The 23,805-nt window shown below is 42.9% G+C and overlaps 1 protein-coding gene across 2 annotated transcripts in view; it reads right to left on the reverse strand.

Moving 5' to 3' along the window:
* Positions 1–23,805, reverse strand: part of GPRC5B (G protein-coupled receptor class C group 5 member B) — a 307,339-nt gene that overhangs the window by 89,706 nt on the left and 193,828 nt on the right. Inside the window, exons 3-4 of one of the 2 annotated variants that reach the window (XM_069647167.1) lie at positions 18,941–19,053; positions 3,197–9,778 (exon numbers count right to left, since the gene is read on the reverse strand). In XM_069647167.1, the coding sequence (XP_069503268.1) occupies positions 9,734–9,778; positions 18,941–19,053 (158 nt within the window). In that variant the 3' untranslated portion in view covers positions 3,197–9,733. Of the gene's footprint in view, positions 1–3,196; positions 9,779–18,940; positions 19,054–23,805 lie in introns of those variants that run through there. The other variant, XM_069647166.1, reaches the window with a different exon arrangement.

Below are 23,805 nucleotides of genomic sequence, written 5' to 3' on the forward strand. Positions count from 1 at the left end.
TCTTTTTGGCTTTTTCCCCTCCATCTTCACCCTTATCTTCCTCCCTACCAGCTATCTGTAACCCCTTGAATGTGGTTAGCCTCTCTGTTTGCATTTCTCAACTGGTCCCTCTCTTTTCTTTCCTTGATTGCTGATATCTTCCACTTGCACTTACCTCCCGACTCCTACCTCTACTGAATTCAACTATTTCTATCGTCTTCTTTCTTTGCATGGACCAGTTTGTGATTTACCAAACTGCCCTCCTACCTGTCCACACTTACGCTATCCTCTCCTCATTTCGAGGTGTTATTTTTGCTCTTTCCAGTGTTTGTCTTAAGTGTACCCCCAAAGTATTGCAGATTTCGTTTCTGCGGTTTGTAGTATGCTATTGTTTTTATCATCTTCTCTGCTTTCTCTGTACATTGTACCTGTCTTAATACAGGGCTCTGGCGCCCTGGACGTTTTGTTCTCTGCAGTATAATACTGTGGTGTCTTCCAATCCTGAGTGTGGAATGTTGAGTGAGTGATGCATCTGAGTAATCGATGTGTTTTGGGAATGTCCCACCAACGGCAGCTGGAGGACAAACTGCAGGGTTGAGGTTTCTCACGAGTTCCCCTATGGTCCTTACCTTTCTAAATACCTCATTGCAGCTTCTGAATATATATAACTCCTGGAAGAAGCTTAACATGAAGAATCTTTTTTGTATCTGAAGACTCCGACCATTGGTATTACCTTCATATTTGAATACAACAAAAACCATCCAAAATTGAAATCGTTTTAGATTATAAGTAAGGTCATTGGACAAGAGTTGAAAATAACTAATCCTTATGATCTTGGTTATCTATGATTGCTGTGTTATCAAATAACTTAGTTGACAAAAAAACTCATAATTGCTTATCCTTATCCTTAACTAAAACTGTTCATCAGGAAAATAACAAACTAGTTCTTGCACTAAATCAAATGTACTAATGTGTTAACAACTTTTGCTGGAATGACTCACGCTCCCAGGAGAGAATGCAATCTTGATATAGTGGTTGTAATTATTTTTTTTAAAACGTGATTATTATAAAGGATGGATGGAATGACAATGCAACAGAAAACACATAAAATGAAGTATGATCCAGGCTCACAACTCAGATGTTTCAACATGCAATATCTTCTTGCAGACTCAACGGTACCAGAACTGTGAAAACTTTGAACTTTACACCTCTTACGCTTGTTTGTTTTGTCGCCATCGCATGACAAGGTTTTGCAAATCTGCACAGCTTACATTCCAGGCTCTTCTGTAGCTTGTGGAAGGCCAAGGACTCAAACAATGAGTGAAGTGCCCTTAGCTGGAGGTCAGATCTCATTGCATCCTCAGCGTTTCTGTTGTTGACATTGAAAACCGGATCTAAGCAGGAAACTGTTCGGAATAAAATAGTGTCTCCGACCCCACAATGAGTCTCTGTTGCCGAGGTCGATTGGTGGGCAGGATGTTTCCCTGTTAATGCTTCTCGTCTCTTCATAGTTACAGTCACGCTCAATATTTGTATTTCCCGTAGCTAGGAGAAGGGCTTTCCAGGTTCACCAGTAACATGTTTTTGAATCCTAAAGAGGGCTGAGGTTTTCAAATAATCTCCCTTGCTCAACATAGCCTTTCAGTGGAACTCGAAGTGTTGCGTGGGGCCTGCGGGAATTGGCTGTTCTAAAAGGGAGAATGAATGGGAGTGTAGAGGGAGGAAGGATGGCTTGCAGGTGAATGGGTGTTACAAGAACCCATGATCATGCTCTCTGCTTACTTCTGCCTACTGTATTGTTGTTATATCTACAAGGTGCCTTCATACGGGTAATACAAGTAAAAACAGAAAACTGGCAGCAAATATGGAAAACCGGGCAATGCTGCATTATCAAAGACGGCTATGGCGCAATTCCTTCCTGGCTGCTCTGATGTCAGAGAGTGAAGGATAGCCATGTTGTCCTCACTCCATATTGGAATCTTATAGAAGTATCACTCTCAAAGACATTAAGCAAAGCAGACTTTGAAGCAGATAATCCCATATCATGTAACATTACTGGACACAAAAGAAATGGTGCTATTCGTTTGCAATGTAATCCTGTGGAATCAGTGGTGTCCATAATATATGTTAGGAATATGTGTTGTGAGATGTGGTGTGAGCTATAGCGATTATTATAAGTAATCATTAGTAAGTATAAGGGCGTAACACCTCACTTGAACTTCACTGCAGGTTCCTTTCCCTCAGTTGGGACTGGAGGGAATTTGAACATTTCTATGCAACTATGTTATTGTTAGATCCCATTACATAGTCTGGTACTTTTACGTACTGAAAGAGCAGCAGCTAATGTTCCCATAATTCAGAGAACAAACCCTGCACGTAGCAGCCAACTGTCAATAATCAGAACTCAGTTTGCTCCCTCAATTAGTCATGCAGTTTGAAAAGCGGTGCTAAATATGGGTATTCATTCATTCAGATAGTTCCTTCTGTCCAATTTTCTTCTCACCTTTCAATTGGACTCCTTTTGTTTTTAGGAGCATGACCAAACAAAACACACACTTTAATTAAACCAGTACCTATGTCTCCCGATTTCTCCAGCGTATATAGGAAACAAAACATTTGCATAATCTTAGCATTTCAGTTTTAGTTTTAAAAAGATCAGCTGTCTCCAACCCCTGTGCTGCAGAACAAAAAATTACTTTTAACCAGAAACAAAAAAGGTTTTCACTGCAACTCCTCGAAATCAATCTCTGCAACATCAAATCACTTTGTTGCTTTTATTTTTGATTAAAGACTACCAAATAATATACTTCAGGATTTATCTTACAGCTATCAATAAACATTTCTTCCTTGAAATGAAATATATAATTTTCATGTCGGAGTAAACCTATATCACACATTTGAAAAATAAACGTCTGGTTCCTGTGAACTAAAAACCAATAATTCAGTTTTAGGGTTTAATTTACTCAAATGCGGGTCTTGTAGTTTATCCTGTGAACGTCATGTTTCTATGGCATTATACTCTTGTAAACCACAGGAACCTATAATTTATTCATTCTTAATTTTATATATATATATTTAAAAAGATCCCCCTATTTTTTTTTAACAAAGTAACACAGAGTAAATATTTTGGATGCATCTCTTTTTAGAATTAATGTAAATGGTCCAGAAGTTGGTAGTGTGTCAGAAATTACTATACAGAAGACAGTTAACACAAATGTTGTAAGTAAATAGTAAAGCCTTTATTTTGTAGAGAACAGCATTTTTGAAAATAAAACATATTTGCCCATGCTTCACAGCCTTTTCTCAATTTGAATTATTATATACAGTACAGCGATTATGATACATATTGATTGTCTTAAAATTCCTTCATAGATACTTTAAACCAGCAGGAAAAAAAATCAAACACCATAAAACATATATACAATAAATTAACCACATATTCATAACTAGGTTTAGCTCTAATCCATTCAGATAGTACCTGCCATAAGTTTTGTCAAGCTGGTATGAATTTCAACTTTTTTTTGTTTAAAGCTACAATGCTCACTTCTGAAATTACAGCTAATGACACATAGTGGTGCAAAGCATTATGTTTTGATACTCATTTCCAATTCTTTCAATATCTTACTTTGAGTCTACCGTGACAATGTGTTTATTGTTCTTAAATACTGTATATGTATTTCCTCTTAATTCTGTAGGGAGAGTAAGTAAATATGCCAATATTTGAAAGAGACATTGCAGCTTTGACAGCATTCGTGATTAAATATTTACTGTACAACAACGCCATGAGAATTGTGCTTACATTGATGTTTCATCGCAGCTCTATCTAAGGTAATTTGATGAAAGCTAAAATAATATAACCCAGTAACATAATTCTGTCTTAACAAATAAGTGCCTTTTTCTTTAAGACATGGTAGAGGGTGTGACATTGGCAACATCGTTTGGCAGAAAAGAAATACAGATTCACACAGCAGAGGTTAAAAAAGTGACAATAGTACCAATTTTGAAGTCCGGCGCTACAGATTTTATTGCTTGTTTTTTGTAATGATAACAGCTATGTACATCGCTAAACCAACAGATGGAAGAAGCTTTTTGGGTATAAGATCATGCTCATCGGAAGTATTGCCACAACAAATGCATACGATAACGTTTCGGCCCCTGCGGTTTAGAGTCTGGTGACATAATTATTGAAATAACAGATAGCGAAGAAAAAATACCCCTTATGTATGTGGCGGTCTATATTTTTAAATATGTTCAACCTTAGCAGTGATTTCTTCAAGTATATCTAGTAAATGAATAACATACTTATTGAAAACCAGTACATTAAGTAAGTGGTCGACTACCTAGACTTCAGCCAACTTTTTTTTTTAAATCAAAACTTTTATTAAAACGCCATTTTAACCTTTTCTTGTTTTTCAAAAAGCACCTGAATACTCGTTTTCAAAGTTGAAGCGCAGTGCTACCATCTCTTTCAGCCCTTCGCTATGGGTGTTTTATAAATGCACATGCAAATCTACCGATTTGAAGCAGCCATTGGTGTTTCTGCAGGACCAATGGTAGGTGTCGCTGCAACCAGAGACTTTGGCAACTAACGCACAGGACTCATGCTTCGAGTTTTTGTTTGGTTTGCGTCATTTTAAGTGTCTTTGTGGAGGAGATGCTGCGTGCATAGATATGTGTTGTGGTTTCTGTGAATGTGAGGGCCCACGGTTCTGAAAAGGTGCTCTGCGCACGGGTATGTGGGGTGGCGCGTTGGTCAGCATTAATATTGCATGCCTTGTGAACGCCAGGAAGTCTGCCAGATGTGTTGGTCTCATCAGGTCTAGCTGTCCCACTGGGGTACTAAGGGTCACGACCCAGTGTGCCATGTCGTATTCACCACGCTGACCAATAAATACCGCTCCGTCAGCACCCTACCCTCCATCCAAATACATGCTAAACCTCCAGATCCGGCATCGTTTCCAATAGCAACACATCTGTTGGGCGTGGGTGTACGTTGCAGCATCACCAATACATAATTCATACATGAAAAAGGTGTACATTAGAATAGCCCAAGAAAACTGCATGTTCCTTTACCATTAAAGGACAAAACATTTCACAACAGTAACAAATTGCAATACGTCTTTTGTGAGTAGCTCAGCGTGTAACACACACAGTCTACAATGAACTCCAAGTGCAGAAGCATACACTGTCTTTTAACAGTGGGAGCAGCCTTAATCTAAAGGAGATGAATCCTTCCAGTCAAACATTTTTTCATATGAGAATTTGTTTCTTTGCGTGTGCCAAAAATGTTCTTCTGTGTCGGCTAGTTTTGAGGTCAACGAAGGTGATCCCCAGAACCTGCGCAGTGAATAGTGAGTAAACTGGGCTGCAGCGTGGTCAAACACCCCTCCTCTGTTTTGCTATCTTAGCGAGGGTCTAAGAGTGAACTGGGCTGCAGCGTGGTCAAACACCCATCCTCTGTTTTGCTATCTTAGCGAGGGTCTAAGAGTGAACTGGGCTGCAGCGTGGTCAAACACCCATCCTCTGTTTTGCTATCTTAGCGAGGGTCTAAGAGTGAACTGGGCTGCAGCGTGGTCAAACACCCATCCTCTGTTTTGCTATCTTAGCGAGGGTCTAAGAGTGAACTGAGCTGCAGCGTGGTCAAACACCCATCCTCTGTTTTGCTATCTTAGCGACGGTCTAAGAGTGAACTGGGCTGCAGCGTGGTCAAACACCCATCCTCTGTTTTGCTATCTTAGCGAGGGTCTAAGAGTGAACTGGGCTGCAGCGTGGTCAAACACCCATCCTCTGTTTTGCTATCTTAGCGAGGGTCTAAGAGTGAACTGAGCTGCAGCGTGGTCAAACACCCCTCCTCTGTTATGCTATCTTAGCGAGGGTCTAAGAGTAAACTGGGCTGCAGCGTGGTCAAACACCCCTCCTCTGTTTTGCTATCTTAGCGAGGGTCTAAGAGTAAACTGGGTTGCAGCGTGGTCAAACACCCATCCTCTGTTTTGCTATCTTAGCGAGGGTCTAAGAGTAAACTGGGCTGCAGCGTGGTCAAACACCCATCCTCTGTTTTGCTATCTTAGCGAGGGTCTAAGAGTAAACTGGGCTGCAGCGTGGTCAAACACCCCTCCTCTGTTTTGCTATCTTAGCGAGGGTCTAAGAGTAAACTGGTTGCAGCGTGGTCAAACACCCATCCTCTGTTTTGCTATCTTAGCGAGGGTCTAAGAGTAAACTGGGTTGCAGCGTGGTCAAACACCCATCCTCTGTTTTGCTATCTTAGTGAGGGTCTTCTTTTTTCTCACTTGCAGGTTGTATTCAACTACGAGAACACTTGAATGCCCCCTCGTACAAATACCGCCTGGTTTACCAGCTACCACATTACAAGCTGGAAGGTATTTACCGCCAGTGATATTCCAAGAGAATTCACGGGCAGAAAATACGGTCTGATTTCAAGGTGGAATACCGCCATGTAATACCTCCAATTTGTACCCACACCGAGGAGGTAGTGGAAAAAAATGTGGCGGGTCCCCTGATAGTTTCAAAGTAATTATTCCCATAGTGAAGTTGAAAACATTGGCATGGGGACTCCGAAAAACCGGGTGGAATAAGTGGGACCCTTCTCACCGCATGTGTAGTGTAATGCTGGGAAGTGGCAGTAAAACCATTTTTGCCTTTAAAAAAAACTGCACATTGGCGGTATGACCTGCGACTGTTTATAATGCATTGTCATCCTCAAGACGTGATGCAAATGGTAGCAACAAAATATTAAAAATAAAGGCATGCGGATGAAATGCTGTAATGAAGTACCACCCACGGTATGTCATTACATGAACCTTTGTTTCTGCTATGCAGGTGATATAAAAGTCATTTGGCGCCCCCAAATTACCGCCACACAATAGCGGTAATTACCACTGGCGAAAGTCCAGACAAAAAATCGGTGTCAATAACAGTTCCAGACTCCTGCATGTAAACAGAGGGAGGTCTCCCATTGCTGCCAGTTAACAATATGTGCACCACACAAGTGTCTCATATAAAGAACCACCCTTGATGACTGCTCCATAATAGTGATAAAAGGACCTGAAACATGTCCGTGATATAGTACCCAGTTGGTTTTAGGCATCAGAGGAATGGAGATTCAGCTTTCGTATAGAAATGAGTTGCTCAGCCCCTGCCCACTGGTTGTCAGAGACGGAACTACATTGGGGAAATCTTCGGATGGGTTTTCTGTGGGATGATGGGTCTGATATTGACAACATTCTGAACATTGTGTCTTCGGAAGTTGACGAGGAAACAACAATGCCATTTTTTTCAGGCAAGGTTATTTTCAGCAAGGCACTTCCTCTCTGGGGCGGAGGGGGGGTGGCTTTTTTGATTCAATATGCTATTTAACACACGAAAGGGAAAGCTAAAACATTGGAAAATGCTTTCACTTCCTTACAGAAAAAACGTTTACGTTACACCTAGTGCATGCTCATGTTAAACCTGTTCTTGTTCAACCAGGCTTGCAATTAAATGCTTGACTTTTCAAGACAACCATGTTATTTAAATACTACAAAATGAAACCACATTTCATTTACTGATTCAGTTTCTCTATTTACTTCATTGCCCGCAAATATCTCGAGTATGCACTTAACTGGCTAAATGATGTGAGGGGCTCTGTGACGCGAGGGGTAGCCCCCTCTTGCAGATGGGTGGATGCAAGCTCTGGAATGACTGTGTCACAATGAAAATCCTGCAGAAATTCCCAAAGGCAGCAAGGGGAATCCATTGACCCCTAACGCCACACATTTGAATAGTTTTTGGTTGAGCGTGAAAATGCTTAGGTTTGAAGTCCACTCAGTCCTTGGTCTCTCTGCTGAGACTGCAACAGAGCCCAGGCTGCAGGTGGCAGCTGCAATAGAGAGCGAGTTCCCTCAGAGCAAGCTCTAAATCCCAGCTGCGCCCAATGACGCCACTCTCGTCCCAGAACTCCCTGCCCCGGATCCTCATGCAGAAGATGGTCCAATCTCCTGGACCAACTTGAGACAGCCAGAAAATAAATAGTGTTTCTCCCGCCATCCCCACCCTGCATCCGACTGGCCAAGGAACGCGACCTTGATCTTCTCTATCCCTGTAGCCAATGGTGGAAGCTGAGCCCCACAGTGAACGGCTCCAGGCGAGAGGAATCTATCCAGTCATCCAGCCCCCAGAAGGCACCCGGCTTCAGATCAAATGTAGAGAAAGATTGAAACGAAACACAATACGGTTGAAATTACTTTTCCACCCACGTGCCTGTAATTTATATTTATTTTCTGAGCTATTGAGGCTCTATTTCTCATACTCCTAGAAAAAACGTTTGACTTTCCGGATCAGCTCCTTGAGACCAGCGTGCTTTCCCAGCGGGTTCGGAACATCTTGTATCCTGTTACATTATTGACTCAGTCATGAAATGGAAGACATGTCCAGCTTTATTTAGCACAACATTTCAAACAGTGCCCCAGATTTACAACACTTGGCTCCCACGCTTGCATACGTTTTGGATGTTACATGATCACGTGGATGGAGACAGAAAGTGGGTCAGGCACAGAGGATGCAATGAAAGTTCTATGCGGTCAATATTGGATTGTGATGGAACAATTCACTGAACGTGTAACAGAGACTATGGCGAAAACAATGATCCATCTGTCTTCTGACAACCACCGCCCTCTTTGCTCCACCGCACAGATCCCATTATCTTGAAGAAACATCTGCTGATCATTAAGAGAAACTGTGATCTCTGGTACCTGATTCTATGAGGTTTCTTCAGAAGGGTTCAAGAAACAGTGGGCCAATAGCAAAGCTTCCGCAATGGATGTTCTCTGAGCAGTCTACATGCGACTGGCTTCATGCTGGGCACAAACACCTAAACGCCCCTAACTAGGCATCTTAAGGCTCTTTGTTAACTTCATATTGGGCTGGGAGTGCCTAATCTACCTTGGTCAAAAACTGGCACCATCACTGGAAAGACACTGCGTCTATGGCATGGGGCATCCAAGCAAGCAGATTTATAACCATTGGTTAAATGGTTGGATACCTCATTTCTCAACATTTCTGTATTGTTTATAATCACTGTAAATGGATTGCTACTGGCCAGTCAAGCTTGCAAGACACACCTATCTACTTCGAATTGCAAATGAACAGAGCCGGCAGAGCAGATATTTCTGTGGAAAACCATGGAACACACCACACATAGACGTGGTGGCCCCCGATAAAAACAAAAAGCAGCCCTTCGCGATCACCCACTTCACAGGGACCTTCTCGCATTCAGGTCTGGAGAAAGTTTCATGAAGTAATCCTGATTAAATTTACTAATTAAAGCACTTTTCATAGCAAAAAAACAATTGGCAACCAAACCCAACAGAACCGTGCAACATTTGAGAGTTCACTAACAGATATTTAAGGTATGTACAGGAGGGGCCATTCACCTACACGCCAAACTCTGACAGTTCGGGCACAGAGCAGTTTACAGATCTACAGAGCTATCTAGACCGCTGCTTTGAATTTAAAGTGTGCATAATATACATCAAATATAATTAGTGCTATTATTTCTCACAACATTGGCCTTTTGTGGTTAGCTTATCACTGCAACGCTGTTCACATTTACATAAGATTGCATTGTTTCTGGGTTCCAAGGCTTCTGGATGCTGTGCGGCTCTGTTCTGCTAGTGTTATTGCTTTCTCCCTTTGCAAAGGCAATGCCAGAGAATAACAAGTGAGGTAAGGACTCTTATTCCCTGGAATCTATAGCATTTCACCAGTGGGGTCTTCCAGTGTAACTTGGCGGAGCAGTTGGGATCTGGAAATAAGGACAACAAACCCATGACTACACACTCGGTACTGCTCAGCCATCACTATTCACGAACGATACATCAGCCATCAAACAGCAGAGAGAAGAAAGCATTCTGCAGCCAAATTCAGCGCAGTCGATTTTCAACCATCCCTCGGCAAACATACCCACAGCCAGTGCGCTACCTGTATTTTTGCCAGTGGCTGACAATGAAGGACATGTTCAGGACAGGCACTTATTGTAAGCAGGTAGGTGGCAAACAGACCTTTACGTTTCCAGTGCTTGACATTGTTCTTCCCTCCTCTATCCCCCTTAGTTCAAGCCTAAGGCGAATCCTGTTTCTGGCGCCTGTGTGGGATATCGATGCAGAGAAGGTGATGGCTGCAGAACGATGGGTGCCAGTCATTAAATAAATCTATATCAAAAGAGCTTAATTCTTTAACATCTCCTTTTTTTCTCCATGATTGTTCTTGCATAATAAATATATTTGATTCCAAGTCCTATGATTGTGCTGAGCATTGTGGAGGACCCCTAAGCATATTTTTATTTAATATTGTATGCACAAGACTAACAAATGTAAACCCAAACCAGCTCTGTACCATGCTAGGTTCTGCCATCATTAAGAAGAGAAGGCTTTGACCAGCTATTCAGATAAGATGTTTTCTTTGAAAGACCTTTGGTTTGATTATATACCCGATGCAGCATGTTTGTCTTTTGAATGTGTTGGTTCTTTTGGGATGAAGATTGATGAAGGCTCGGAAAGGGGACATAGCATTGGTGCCAAATTACACTTAGCCATGGAAGGAAGCAAAGCTTTCAAAAGGGGGAGACCGGCTTGGCAGTTAGCGGTGATGGAGCAGCAGTCTGCGATGCTGCCAAATTCAGTGGGACAGAGGAGTTGATCTGCCTTCAAACGTCACTTTTTAGAGGATGGTGAAGATTTTTTTAATCAAAAAGCCAGTAAGACGAACCAGAAAACCAGAAGCGTAGGAAGCATATAGTATGCCACTGGGCTGTCTTTAGCCTTCACAACGTTCCTGCTGCTCTCACGTTAGAGGCCAATGGTACAGAGAACACAGTGAACCTGGTCCTGGTTTTTTTCAGGATGTTTCGTTGTTTAAAGGCCTACAGAGAAACATGCCCATAGTCATCAGCTTCTTCAGATATCTTCTTCGGTGCGAGTGGACCCATCCAACCGCAAATACAGTTTAGTTCCGTCGTTTTGATCCCTCTAATTATTTCCAAAGGTTGATGACTAAACGCATGTTGAATTGCAGTCCGTCTTTCTCTAAAGGCAACACACCTAAATATTCTTCATTGGAAACTCAGGATTCTCTGATTACTTCCAACATTAAACTTGAGAGAAAGGTTTCCCAGCCCGCGCGAAAAAATCACTGACATGTATTTGAAGATAAACTGTTGCTAAGACGAAACTGAATTGGTAGTGAACAATGTCAACACTTATTGAGCATGGTAGTAATTCCTATGGTTCGTCACATACTAGAAAATAGCTTTCTTAATTTTCATATTGATGCATTGTAGCAAAGCTATCGTAAAAAATGCTAAATAGTTAAGCATGTATTGGTATACCATGCTTCGATAGCTTAGAGTGCAAATGTTGTCTTATGTACACAGGATTGCAGACCAATAGACTAACATGCATTTTCTTTTTGTTTTTTCCTCCCCCCTCTCTTTTAACTGTGCTTTGATAACCCTTCAGAATCATGTAGTTGGGTGATAATATTTGAACAATGCAAACAGTATTTGCTGGTTGAATCACTTTTAGTACTCAGACAACTGTCAATTTAGTGTATGCCCTGAGGAGGACCCGATAGTAAGTCGAAACACGTGTTGGCATTTTTCATGATTGTCGGCATTTTTTATGATTGTTTTGGTATAATGTATCAAATATGAAAATTGGGCATTTTTCACGATAGCTTTGATACAATGCATCAATATGAAAATTAAGAAAGCTATTTTCTAGTATGTGAAAAGCCAATTGTATAAGAATATCTGTTGCATTTTCTTTGTGTTTCTTGGTATACTGTGCCAATCTATGAGTAGCGTAGCATTACTTTTGAGTCAGTGGGAGGAATATATGTTGCTTTTTTTGTGTTTCATGGTATACTGTGCCAATCTATGAGTAGCGTAGCATTACTTTTGAGTCAGTGGGGAACAAAGTGCCCAATGGTGGTTTTCTTACTATATGTTCCGAATTACTACCATGCTCAATACATGTTGACACTGTTCACGACCAATTCAGTTTCGTCTTAGCAACAGTTTATCTGCAAATACATGTCAGTTTTTTTTTAGTGCGGGCTGGGAAATCTTTCTCTCAATTTTATTCAAATAAGTGGGTTGGGGGACACACTATTTCCTATTAACCGCTGCTACAATCCTCACCCAATATAGTCACATCCTTACTTTTTGGGCCTTAGCGCACAACCTAACAGGTACCCCACCTCGCTTTTCTCAGTTACTTCCTACATTAGTTGAGTACCAACGTCAGAAATATTGGTTAAGAATGCAATATATATATTATCATAATACACTGAGACATCTACTAACAACTTCTACTTCAGTCCGGCCTTCTAAAATTATCAGAGCTTTGTGGTCCTAAGTGAAAATGTAGTTTTATTTAGAACGGGAAAAAAAAATCGATATAGAAAGACGGCTCTGTGACCGCACAGATCGGTCTTTCTAAAACAAACTGTCATTGTCCTGCCACACACAAGAACCTACAGGGGCTGACAGGCACGTCAGGACACGGAAGAGCCATCGCGGGAGAACAGGTAAGTGATTGTGTGTGTGTTTGTGTGTGTTGCGTGTTTGTGTGTGTTATGTTTCTGGGATTTCTTGGGTGGGGAGAGAAACAGCGGAAGCTGACGAAGGGCGGTTCGGGGGTTGACCCCCCACCTCCTGATTACGAGCACATCCCGCCAGAGAGGATGGGGGTCGGGACAAGGCAATGTCATATTGTTGCTGTTTACCGGCCGCCTCAAATCGGCCGGAAAAAAAGTATTTTTGCTAGGTGACCTGCAAAAAGCGAAAATTTGGCATAGAACCGAACCAGCTTTGTAGTAGAGGAATATTTTTTCTTTTAGAGAAGTGTCTTCCACAAGCCCTCTCTTACAGAATGCAAATCTTCATCATAAGCTTTCAAAAGGATATACGGATGGTGCTTGGACATGAGAATATCAAATATTGCTGTAACTATTAACAGATATGACTGATTTATGAGGCAAAAGAAGTGATATTTGTGAACGTTATGACTCAGCAACCTATTATAAGAAGGAGCAAGACATGGGGGAACAGAGAAAGTTGATTGGCAACAACAGTCTTTAAGCTACTGAGACAAATATAATGTCTCTAAAGAGTTGTTTTGTGGAACAGTGTTTCTGCGACATGTTCCGTGGGTCAAGATTTCTGTTATGTATACTAGAGATGCAGAAAAAATTTATTAGCCATGTAATGATTGCATCTGTGATTGGGGAAGATCCTTTTCTGGTTCCCCTGGCTTAGCATTCTGGGCCAATCGGCCAAGGACACTAGACATCCTCTGGGCAGAAACTTCCACCCTAGACATGTCAATGATGTGGAGCTAAATCAAAGGCACAGGCCATCTTCATAAAGATAACCTTTAGAAACATAAGTTCTCCTTTCCTCCTAGCTGACGAAAGTGGGAGGGAGGAGCAGAAGCGCTCTTAGACCTGGAAATCAATCTTTTTCGAGGGTTAGTTGCTACAAGTCCAAACACTGGCTCCCTTCCAATGCTTAAAGTCTGTGCTGGTTGTACATCAAACACATGGGTGCTAGGATCTTCCAACTCTGTTGCAAGGTTCTTTAGAGGTTGTCAGACAAATCCATAGAAGAAAGTTATTTGGGAATGAAAAAACAAGGCCACTTACATGATCGCAAAAATGAAAACCCCGAAAATGAAGGTCTGACTACAAGAACCCCTTTACATCTGTTTGCCAAGAAAAGCACGTTCCCTACACCAATGTGCTCAAGTATATGCGACGGCTCTGCAGAATCTATGCTTCCACAAGAAGAGGGGTGTCACTGGAGGCTCACTGGGTTCCAAAAAGGCTCCCACATCACAGGACGCTCTATTATACACTCTTTTAGCTCACACATTATTGCTGAAAGGTATCCTGCTGCTAAGGGGAGAGATGCATGGCAATTGGCACTCCCAGTGATGTAGAGGGCACGACTACAAAATCCATGTGTTCAAATGCTTTTGAAAGGTCTTCTGGGCACTGATCTTTTGAATTCCTTCGGCAGATTATTCCAGCTATTGGAGATTGGAACCATAAAAGATACTGCCTTCTATCCCCCTTTGCCTAATCCTATGGATCTGTAAAATGACAGTTCCAAGGTTATTTAACTGGAATCTGGGAGTCAGAGAGGATAAACCAGCATTGTAAAAGGCTATGGGCCTGATTTACAAAAACGTTTTAACATGGGGAAGTCTCATTGAAATTTCTTTTGTAAATCAGACCCTATGTGTATTATACAGAAAGTATTGAGTAAGTTCGACTGAGTCACTAGAAGTATTTGCAGTCTAACAAGGCCAGGAGGGAGATACTTGGGGAGGAAGGATAGCTCAGGGGCAATGCGTTTGTCTTGAAAGCAAGGCAACACAGCGCAACACAGGTTTGAATCCCGATCCCGAGCTTAGAAACCACTCATTGGTATTGAGCGCTTTATAAATGAACACTTCTTTTTTTTTTAAATGCTGCCTAGTGGATGTTTAGCACAAGGTAAGCAGTCCCGTTCGGAAGACCTAGGCCGTGCCGTAACAGATAGACAAGACAAACTAAGTATGAACTGTAGCAATAATCCAATCAAAAGTTCATATGCGCAGAAGCCAACCAATTGCAAAGAGAAGTAGGAAGAAAAGGTGTATATGCTTCAAGATACATAGCTGGGAGAATCAGGGGGTTGACACTGCTTCAGTAGGGAGCTTCTCATCAAACTTGGGCAAATTGCTAAGCAGCTTGGCTAGTACAATGATGGCCCACCACTTCTTATCAACACCAAAGGTAATAAGGTTAGTTTTACTGCCGTTCAATGTTTCGAATGTTACCTGTCTCCAACCCTGTGTAGCAGAAAGACAGACATCTGTTGTAGGGGCATTACAGAACTGTTAATAGCCAGCCTACATTTCATCATTTGAGAAGTGCCCACAAAGGTAAAAACTGTCTAGCAAATGCAATGAATTGATAAGCCATTGGGCATAGGCAGGGATTCATAATGTAGGATTAAGGGCAGATCCCTATGGAATTCAACACAGAATATGCCACAAGAGGAGAGGGAAAAGTGGGAATTTCAACTCTTTTTAGCTTTATTGGACAAAGAACAGGCAGAGCCAGATGAGAGAAGGATGCCATGATATACATTTTAACTCTGCCAAGAGAAACTTTATAAAATATCGCCAACGATATCTCCTTCCTCTCCTTACTGTCAACGCATGTCCATCACTAAGAAGGACAGAGGTGGTTCCTCTGGGAAAAATTGCCATAAATTAGGCTGATCCATCATTGACTGTATAAAGCAGAAGATGTTTGGTTACTTAAGCCTCAGGGATCTGTGCCCGTATACAACATTTAGAAAGTGGTTGAAAATGAGTTGATGTATGTAGTGCCAAACATTCCTATATCAATCTCACAGCACTATGCAGGACCACAAAAAGAGACCTGGGATGGTCACTTTGAATCTAGGGTTCTGCCGAATGGCCAATCATCTTCTGCAATTCCAGTAGGAACTGGTTCCTACGTTCCACTTTCTTCATTTTCTATGGGCCCCTTTGTTTGACCTTCACTCTTCTTTCAAGTTTTTAACATTTTATAAATGAGTGTTTAACTGTTGAAGTATGAAATTGTAGGGCTTATTTTCAAAGTTGATCGAGCAGGCGACTCCTTACAATCCCCATTAATTGCCACGCATTGATAATAGTATGTTCACTCAATCACATTAACTGTCGCTGGTCACTGGATTCGGACGGATATTACACTTAACCAGATTTACTCAGCATATTTATTAGAAGACCTGTAGATCTTATTGTTTTCCAATGTTGGCAAAACCACACCTGAATCCGGAGTAAGCAGCTGATCCAAAGATCACACAGAGATCAGGCATTCATTTGTGACCATTGTCTCTTAATTGAGCAGGATCCGGAATGTTTCTTGCCCTGTCTATCACAAAGAGGGCTGCAAAGAATACTGCCCAAGGCTACATTGTTTGCCCGAATCAGGTTCGAATAAGCATTACAACTTGCATTTTTCCAGAGTTCAAGCAACTGGATTTCCTTTTTGGTTGGGTGGTGTTCTAGGACATTTGCAGGGCTACCACATGGAATTTACTATTGACTTTTTGAAAGTGCTACCAGCCAGTTATGACCCCTCGGCAAATATATTGTAATTGTAAATGGTTATTCATAACGCCCTTAATACCCAGAGGTTTCGAAGACCGGACCCCAGGATCGAACCCGTGTTGCTCTGTGTCATCTTGCTTCCAAGGCGACTGCGTTTCCCCTGAGCTATCCTCCTAAGACCGATTGTACTGAATTGTAAACCACTCGGCCAAATAAATGTCCACTGAAAACTACAAAATCCTGAAAGTGAAACTATATTGGAAAAAGTAAACAAGCGGGGAAGTTAGGTTGCCGGTTATGTCATGGTCCTGGTATATGCAGGCCAGAAAATGTGCACTCTCCACTAGTGAGGGGTATGTACTCTTGCGAGTAAGAAATAGTTTGCCATGCCCGTAGGGAGAACTGGCATTGGAGATACTCGGGGGCTGTTTTAGATAAAATGTGCTTTCCACTGTGTTTGGTGGAGGTGAAAAATACAAACATAATGTAGTAACTTAGGACCTTCCTTGAATTAAGTCACACAAGAACAGCCTACCCGAGATCATTCATTCAAGAGAAGAATACTCACTTTTTTCCGGACCATTGACAACGGATGCTATATTTGCAACACATAAACCATGCATCTTGACCACTCCCAAAGCCATGCGAAATCACTACTTTGAGATCCGTTAGAGATCTTCAATAGATGCATTATTAATGCCATTAGACAGATACAATTTTGAAAAGCACCGCAGAAAATCGTCCACACCCAGCATGACCATTTGCTATTACCACAAGACAACAAGCACTTTTGAAGTTGTGTGTTACATTTTTCATGCGCTGTTGCTGTAACATGGCTCAGAAGAGCTGGACAGCAAGCAACACCACAACTATCAAATGAGAGACTGCCTGTTGCGGAACATAGAATGGGATCATGGAATAGACCACAATGGAGATCCACAACAGGTCTCCTTGACTGAAGAGAAAGTTAAGATCTAATTACACAAATACACACACACACACACAGACACACACACCCCACACACGTGCTTTGATTCTGAGTACTAGCTTTGAACCCCACCGGCTCAGACTAAGGGCCTCATCACGTTGGGCTGTATTCCCGGCTGTAATACCGCCGACTGTAATAGCCCTAGCACCGACCGGTCCGGGTGTATTACCGCCGGATCACGACTTGGGTGTTAACGGTAAATCCCCATTCCCCATTGGGTCCATTGGATTCAATGGGGCATTTTCAGCGCTAATTATGCGGGCTAATACAGCCGGCGGTAATACAGCCGAAAACAGGGGATTTTCACCTCCAGAGAAAGGCTGGAGGTAAAACAGCCCATTTAGCGCCCAACTCGTGATAGGGCCAGCCCTTAAATGCGGCTGTAATACCTTTACCACCGCATTTAAGGGCTACAGCCCAACTCGTGATGAGGCCATAAGAATCTAGTAATCATATAGGTCGCTGTCAACACCCCATTTCCGCGTGAAAATAGCAAGTGATTAACGAGAATGTACATGAGAATATGCACATGCCAACGGATGGTTTTGATGCATGTAGCTACGCATGAAAATATCATGGGGGCATGGATGCTCTCTTCAAATCTGACAATACACAATCATTTGCCTGTGGGATACCCACAATGCAGGTGACAGGGTCCCCGAAAGAGTTGCTCAGAATCCGACAGCAAGCAACGCTTTGCAATAGGCTGGGTGCAGAGCACATCAAATGCTGATGCAAAATAAATGGGAAAAAGACTTTGCTTGGACTCTGCCCCTCTCCCCCCAGTCAGCACAATACGGTAGGTACACAGATCCCAATCATGGAAGACACTTACCCGGTAAAGGTTTTACTGAGAAAATGTTGTCAACACAAAATGTTGCAACAATAATGTGGCCAGCAAAAAATTGCCATAGTAATAATGTAGCTAGAGAAAAATACCCCCAAGCCAAATTTTGGGGAAAAGACACCATCCAGCACTAACCGCCGAATAGGCTCGGACTGGAGTTAGAAAAGTGAATTAACCCATTCCTATAATACGCCGGAAGCGAGTACTGGCTTTAAAAACAACATGGCTGCTTTGCGAGATTTTTGCTCTGGAGATATTATCACCCTGGCAACATTGTTGAAGCAATATTTTCACGGGGTGCATTTTCACATGGAACTCTTACTGATCTGTGTGTTAGCTACATTTAAAACTTGTGCCAAGTATCAAACATAGTAGTCTTTCTTCCGGCATGCAGAATGCGCCATTGGGTACTAATTCAACTACTGTTAAGACTTTTCGAAAATGCAGCGTTCTATTTCATAATACAGACAATAAAAATACATCCAACACAAACCTCCACTAACCAGAGTACATTTACATGTTAACATTTTGGAAAGAGTGGCCAAAAGAAGTGCCCACTTATTCTTATTTGTAGGAAAGTGTTTGATGCTGTGATTAGCCAATTATTTTCATGTCAATTTTATCTTACGATAGATGTTAAGTGTATGTTCATATTACTGCTGTAGATATTTTTGGTGTCATCATTTGTGTTGGAGATAGTTTGCCGTAGAAATTGATTGGATCACAAATTGCATCATTCAGACCAAGCAGGCAGTAATTCTAATTGGCTAGGGTGTTTTTCAGAGGTGCACTTTCTAAGTGTGGAAACTGTAATCCTTGCCCCTTGCTTATTTACTGATATTTAAAATGTCAATCGAAGCTTTCTGCAAAGCAGGCAGCATGCTCTCTGACAGCGAGCCCGAAGGGAGCCATTTCTCATGCTCCAGTGGGCAACAAATGGGCAGGACATTTTATACTTACAGTCCCACCGTTCAAAACCACTGCCATCTCAGTCGGTTGATAAACATTGCTTCTAAATGGAGCAGTCGGCCGGTTTCCTAAGCTTCCATTACGCAATGCAGCATTTCTTAAAGCTGGGAAAAATAAAGACATGGTTTCAAGAAAGATATATATATTTTTAAAATAACAGTACATAAATAGTGCACAATTCATGTTTCGCTTCATAGCATATTGTTTTGGTTTTCTAAGCAAACAAACTTTTTTTCCCAAGCTTCCACATGCAGAGACTTGCTCAATTATTTGTCTTCATCGAGAAGCCCTGGGAACTTCTAATGTTTGCTGCACGGTTTATGGTACATATACTAACATCTATAATGAAATGTAACTTTAATGAAGAAATCTTTTTCATTTTCCTCATATCTATTTTTGTAGCGATGATGCTTTGTTTTGCAAAGTGGCGCTTTCGAGTTCAAAAAGCAAAGGCAACTTAATAGTCAATTCCCCACCACAAAAGACAGAGGCCTTGATGTTGTCTTTTAGGAGGGAGATCGGAATGACCACTGTATGGGGGTTTGGAGTCACCAACCTAGTGGATGAGCTAGGGCTTTTCATACTTCCTCTTACCAAACTTTCTCTCCTGGCAGCATAGGCTGAGCACTAAGGCAGAGTCAAGAGATCACAGCTCTGGTGTGTAGGTACAATTAACAACACTTGGAGCTAGCCAAGTAAAAATACTCTATCAGGCCAAAAAGGCAGACAGGTAATACTTAAGTATACTACATACCACACACACACAAACACGCACGCACGCACGCACACACACACTCTCGCACACACTAGCCGCAAAGGGGGACTGCACAACATTCTACACTAACAAACGGTTATAAACAATAAAGCAGAGCAAAAGTAGCAACCGCATCAACGAAAATGGTGAGAGAAAAAGTGGTTACACAATATAAAACAACCTGTTTCAGCGATATTAGGCAGTTACCAATTACCGAAGCAGTCCTTCTGTGACAGTCACAGTACCAGCATCGCGTCCAGTCCCTGGTCCGCCTGGGAGTAAAACTGACAAGACCAGCTATGACCTATTCCCAAACCCCATAAGAGAGAAACTAGTTATAAACTACCAGGTCTTAAAGAAACAGGGTATTTGGGACTGCATCCCCCAAGCAGCACCAGGTTGAGATCCAAAATCCAGAGCAGATTCTGGAGTGCATTTCAGGGATTCGGGGGATTTTCTGTGGGGAAAACTAGGACATCCTGGGAGCTCCCTTAGTTAACAATTGACGATCCTCCAAGAAAAAAACCTAACATATACCAACTCCAACCTGCTTCTCAGCAGCAACATGTGTGCAGGAGCATATTTTTCTCCCTCCTCTGCATTTAAGAGGAGATATATTTCCTTCCCCTGCTCCAAAGGGAAAACGATTTTGCACAGGTGGGCACTTATTAGACGTGTTCCTGTCTTTTGGGCTTGCATTTTAAACACCAGAAACCCACAAAACGCACTTCTGTGCAGCGGCAAAGCAGGAGCAGAGCAGACGACAAACACCAGCTCCAGCACTTGGAAACAAAATAAAAGAAATCCAAGATGGTGGCAAGCCTTTTAAAGACTTCTTTCCCCCTTGCTTGAAATAGGAAGCCAATTAACCAATCAATTCAAACCTTTGCCTCAGCCAATGGGAGAATGGGGAGGGCTTTAAAACTGGGGCTACAAAACCCAGAACAGTAGCTTTTGGACTGGGAGCTGACGAGAGGAGAGCACCAGAATTGGGGGGTTGGGGAGAGCTCTCAGCCAATAAAAGGGATGTGCTCAAGTGAGGAAGAGAAACTAGTATGCCCCTGATGAGGGGTGTGCTATCGTGAGGGTGAGAAAAGCCCCCAGAAACCTCACAAGATGGGCCTGCTCTAGTGGGGGTAGAGGAGATTGCTGTGTCCCAGAGGAGGGGTATGCATTTTGTGCTACAGTGAGTGGGGGAAGAGCCCCCTGAACCCCATAAGAAGGGTGTGCTCCAGTGAGGGGAGAGGAACCACTCAACCCCAGAAGAGGGGTGTGCTCCAGTGAGGGGGAAAAGAGCCACCTGAAGAGAGGTATGCTCCTGTGAGGAAGAGGTGAGCCACTGGGACCCCAGAGGAACAGTGGTCTCCAGCAAGGGGGTATGGGAGCCTCTTAAGACCAATACAAAGATAGCCCAGGCCAAAGAGAAGGGAGAGGTAAGAGAGAGAAAGAGAGAGTCTCTTTGACCCCAGAAGAGGCGATGTGCAACAGGAGAGGAAAGCCCCCTGGGATCCAGAAGAGGGGTGTGCTACAGTGAAGAGTGAGTGAGCACGGAACTGTATCCCTGGGTGAGTGAGCAGGACACATTATCCCTGGGTGGACATTAATGAGCAGGGCACCATATTCCTGAGTGTGGCAGCAGGAGCAATGCACCATATCACTAGGTGTGGAAGTGTGAGCACGGCCTCATATCCCTATCACTAGGTGTGGAAGTGTGAGCACGGCCTCATATCCCTATCACTAGGTGAGCAGGGCACCATATCCATGAGAAAAAGAAATAAGGGGCCGAGCCCCCTAGCCCCGCAAGAACGGGGTATTAGTAACAGAGAGAAGGGGAGGAAGCCCTAAATCCAGAAAGAGGAAGTGAGGCTGTGTGGTCCCCAGAAGAAGTAATGCTAGAGCGACCTAAAGAGGAGACCTTCCTGGCTGGAATGTTTTGAATTCCTTTTTGTCTGCTGTCCTTCATTTATATTCCTGAGTTTAAATGCTATCTCTCAATAGTCTTTATGATGCAGGCATCCTGAACACATTTCCATGCATCACATTTAGATAGATTTGTGAAGATTAGACATGTGTCACATTAGATTTGTGAAGATTAGCCATGCGTAACATTTAGATAGATTTGTGAAGATTAACAACCGAGAAAAACATTGAGAGTACCCAATGTAAGTACCCAATGTACTTACGCTCCTGCTCCCCTCCTACACACATTCCTTGTACTTTACACACGTATGGGCTATCCAAACAGCACACAAACACACACCCAACATAACTAACACTTGCATACAACAATCCCAGGTACTGGACCGTACCCGTATGGACACAACAAGCCAGTGCACTCAACCATAACTTTAAACACCAGCCAGTGTACACATAAAACACACAAACACACACCCAACATAACAGACATTCACATTCAATGAACAACCCAGGCACTGGGCCAAACCCTTACAGATACACAAACCAGTGGGCTCAACCACAACCTTAAATTCCAGCCCATGTACACAAAAAACACACAAACACACACCCAACATAACAGACATTCACATACAACCAACAACCCAGACATTGGGCCTCATCCTTATGGATACAACAAGCCAGTGCTCGCAAACAACCCATCTGCAACGCAACACACACAGACGTCAGTTTCTCCTGGTCCAGGACTTATCTTATCCCTCCGCCCTCACTGACCAACCCTGTCCTCTTTCTTGCAGAGCCACAAGAGCACCTGCAAACTGCCCCTTGGTAGTAGTGGTGCCTGGTATAAGTCAACATAAGATAAAAACAAGTCTTATGCTTTTCTTTTGGTTAAGAAAATCCATTAAAATCATTCTGGTGTCAGTAGTTTGTTACTTCAGCCATGTGACACCTTCACTAACCACCAGTGTTGTTGAAGGAGTTCAGTCTAAACATAAGTACCTTCGATGGTGTTCACAAAGTCCTACAATTTCCACTGTGCAGGAATTGGCCTAAGCCAATAGGTCACCATGTTTCCCAAGTAAAATAACTAATGTTACAAATAGGTTTAGAAAACACATGGGGTACACTCCCAGTTCTTAAACTCTAGGGTTTACCCAGGGGGGAATCATAAGCCACAACGCTATCGCAATCCCTAAGGGAGAAGCGGGGAGGGCGACAAGATTGGTATGTACACTAAGGCCCTTTACTCAGATTTTGAAGACAACCATCCCCAGGTAAGCTGGGTGCCACTCACTCACACTATGTGTCTGGTCGCAGGAGATGCAGGGGTTGCAGGGGCAGTAGATGCAGTAGGTGTCAGGTTTGGGTCCAGCTGGCCGGCAGTCCTTATCCTGCAAGTAGATGAGGCTCAAACAGACTTCCAGTAGGACAGGACCCCAACCTTGGATGGGGACTGGTGCTTCTCCCACGAGGCCCCCCAAGACATGGCAGGCGAGACGAGGTAGCAAAGAAACTCTGTTCAGAGGTCAGCGAGTTCAGGATATGGTGACAATGGAAACCCTGCTCGACACAGCCCCCTCAACAATGTAGGGAGAAGCGGCTGCACATGGCAAACTGAAGCCACAAACTGTAAATCGTCCTGAGCTCCAACTTGGGACAGTGTCACCATCAGCAGAGGTTCCTCCTCAGTAGAGGCTCATGGAAGTCGACTAAAGGCAGCAGGACATGAGACAGGTTTTGCCCATCAGTCTAGAGTTGGAAGGAACTGAAAAAATGTTGTCCCTAGCCCCGTGAGATAACGCAAATGATCCCCAGTAATTGGCTTTGGCCAAGCTGTGTGCCACCAGCTACAGTCCTCTGGCTCTTCTCAGTGCTGTCTTCTCTCTTTGGATTCTTGGTTGCAATGGGCGACATTCAGATTGGTATAGGCCAAAATGACCGCACCGAAAGTTCCGACCTATACAAAAAGGTTGTAAATGCATGCCACCAAAGGTTCGAACACCAAAAGTTCAAACCTTTGGTGGCATGCATTTTAGGATGGTAAAGAAAAGACTGCGGGGTGTCCCCCGGAACCCACCAATCACCATACTATACAGTATAGTGAGCGGGAGTTGCGGGGGACACCCCTGCAGCACAACCAAGAAAAAAATCAAATAAAACGGGGGCTGCAGGGATGTCCCCCACT

This window comes from Ambystoma mexicanum, chromosome 2q (assembly GCF_040938575.1).
Source record: "Ambystoma mexicanum isolate Mex_15411 chromosome 2q, UKY_AmexF1_1, whole genome shotgun sequence".
Taxonomy (NCBI): domain Eukaryota; kingdom Metazoa; phylum Chordata; class Amphibia; order Caudata; family Ambystomatidae; genus Ambystoma; species Ambystoma mexicanum.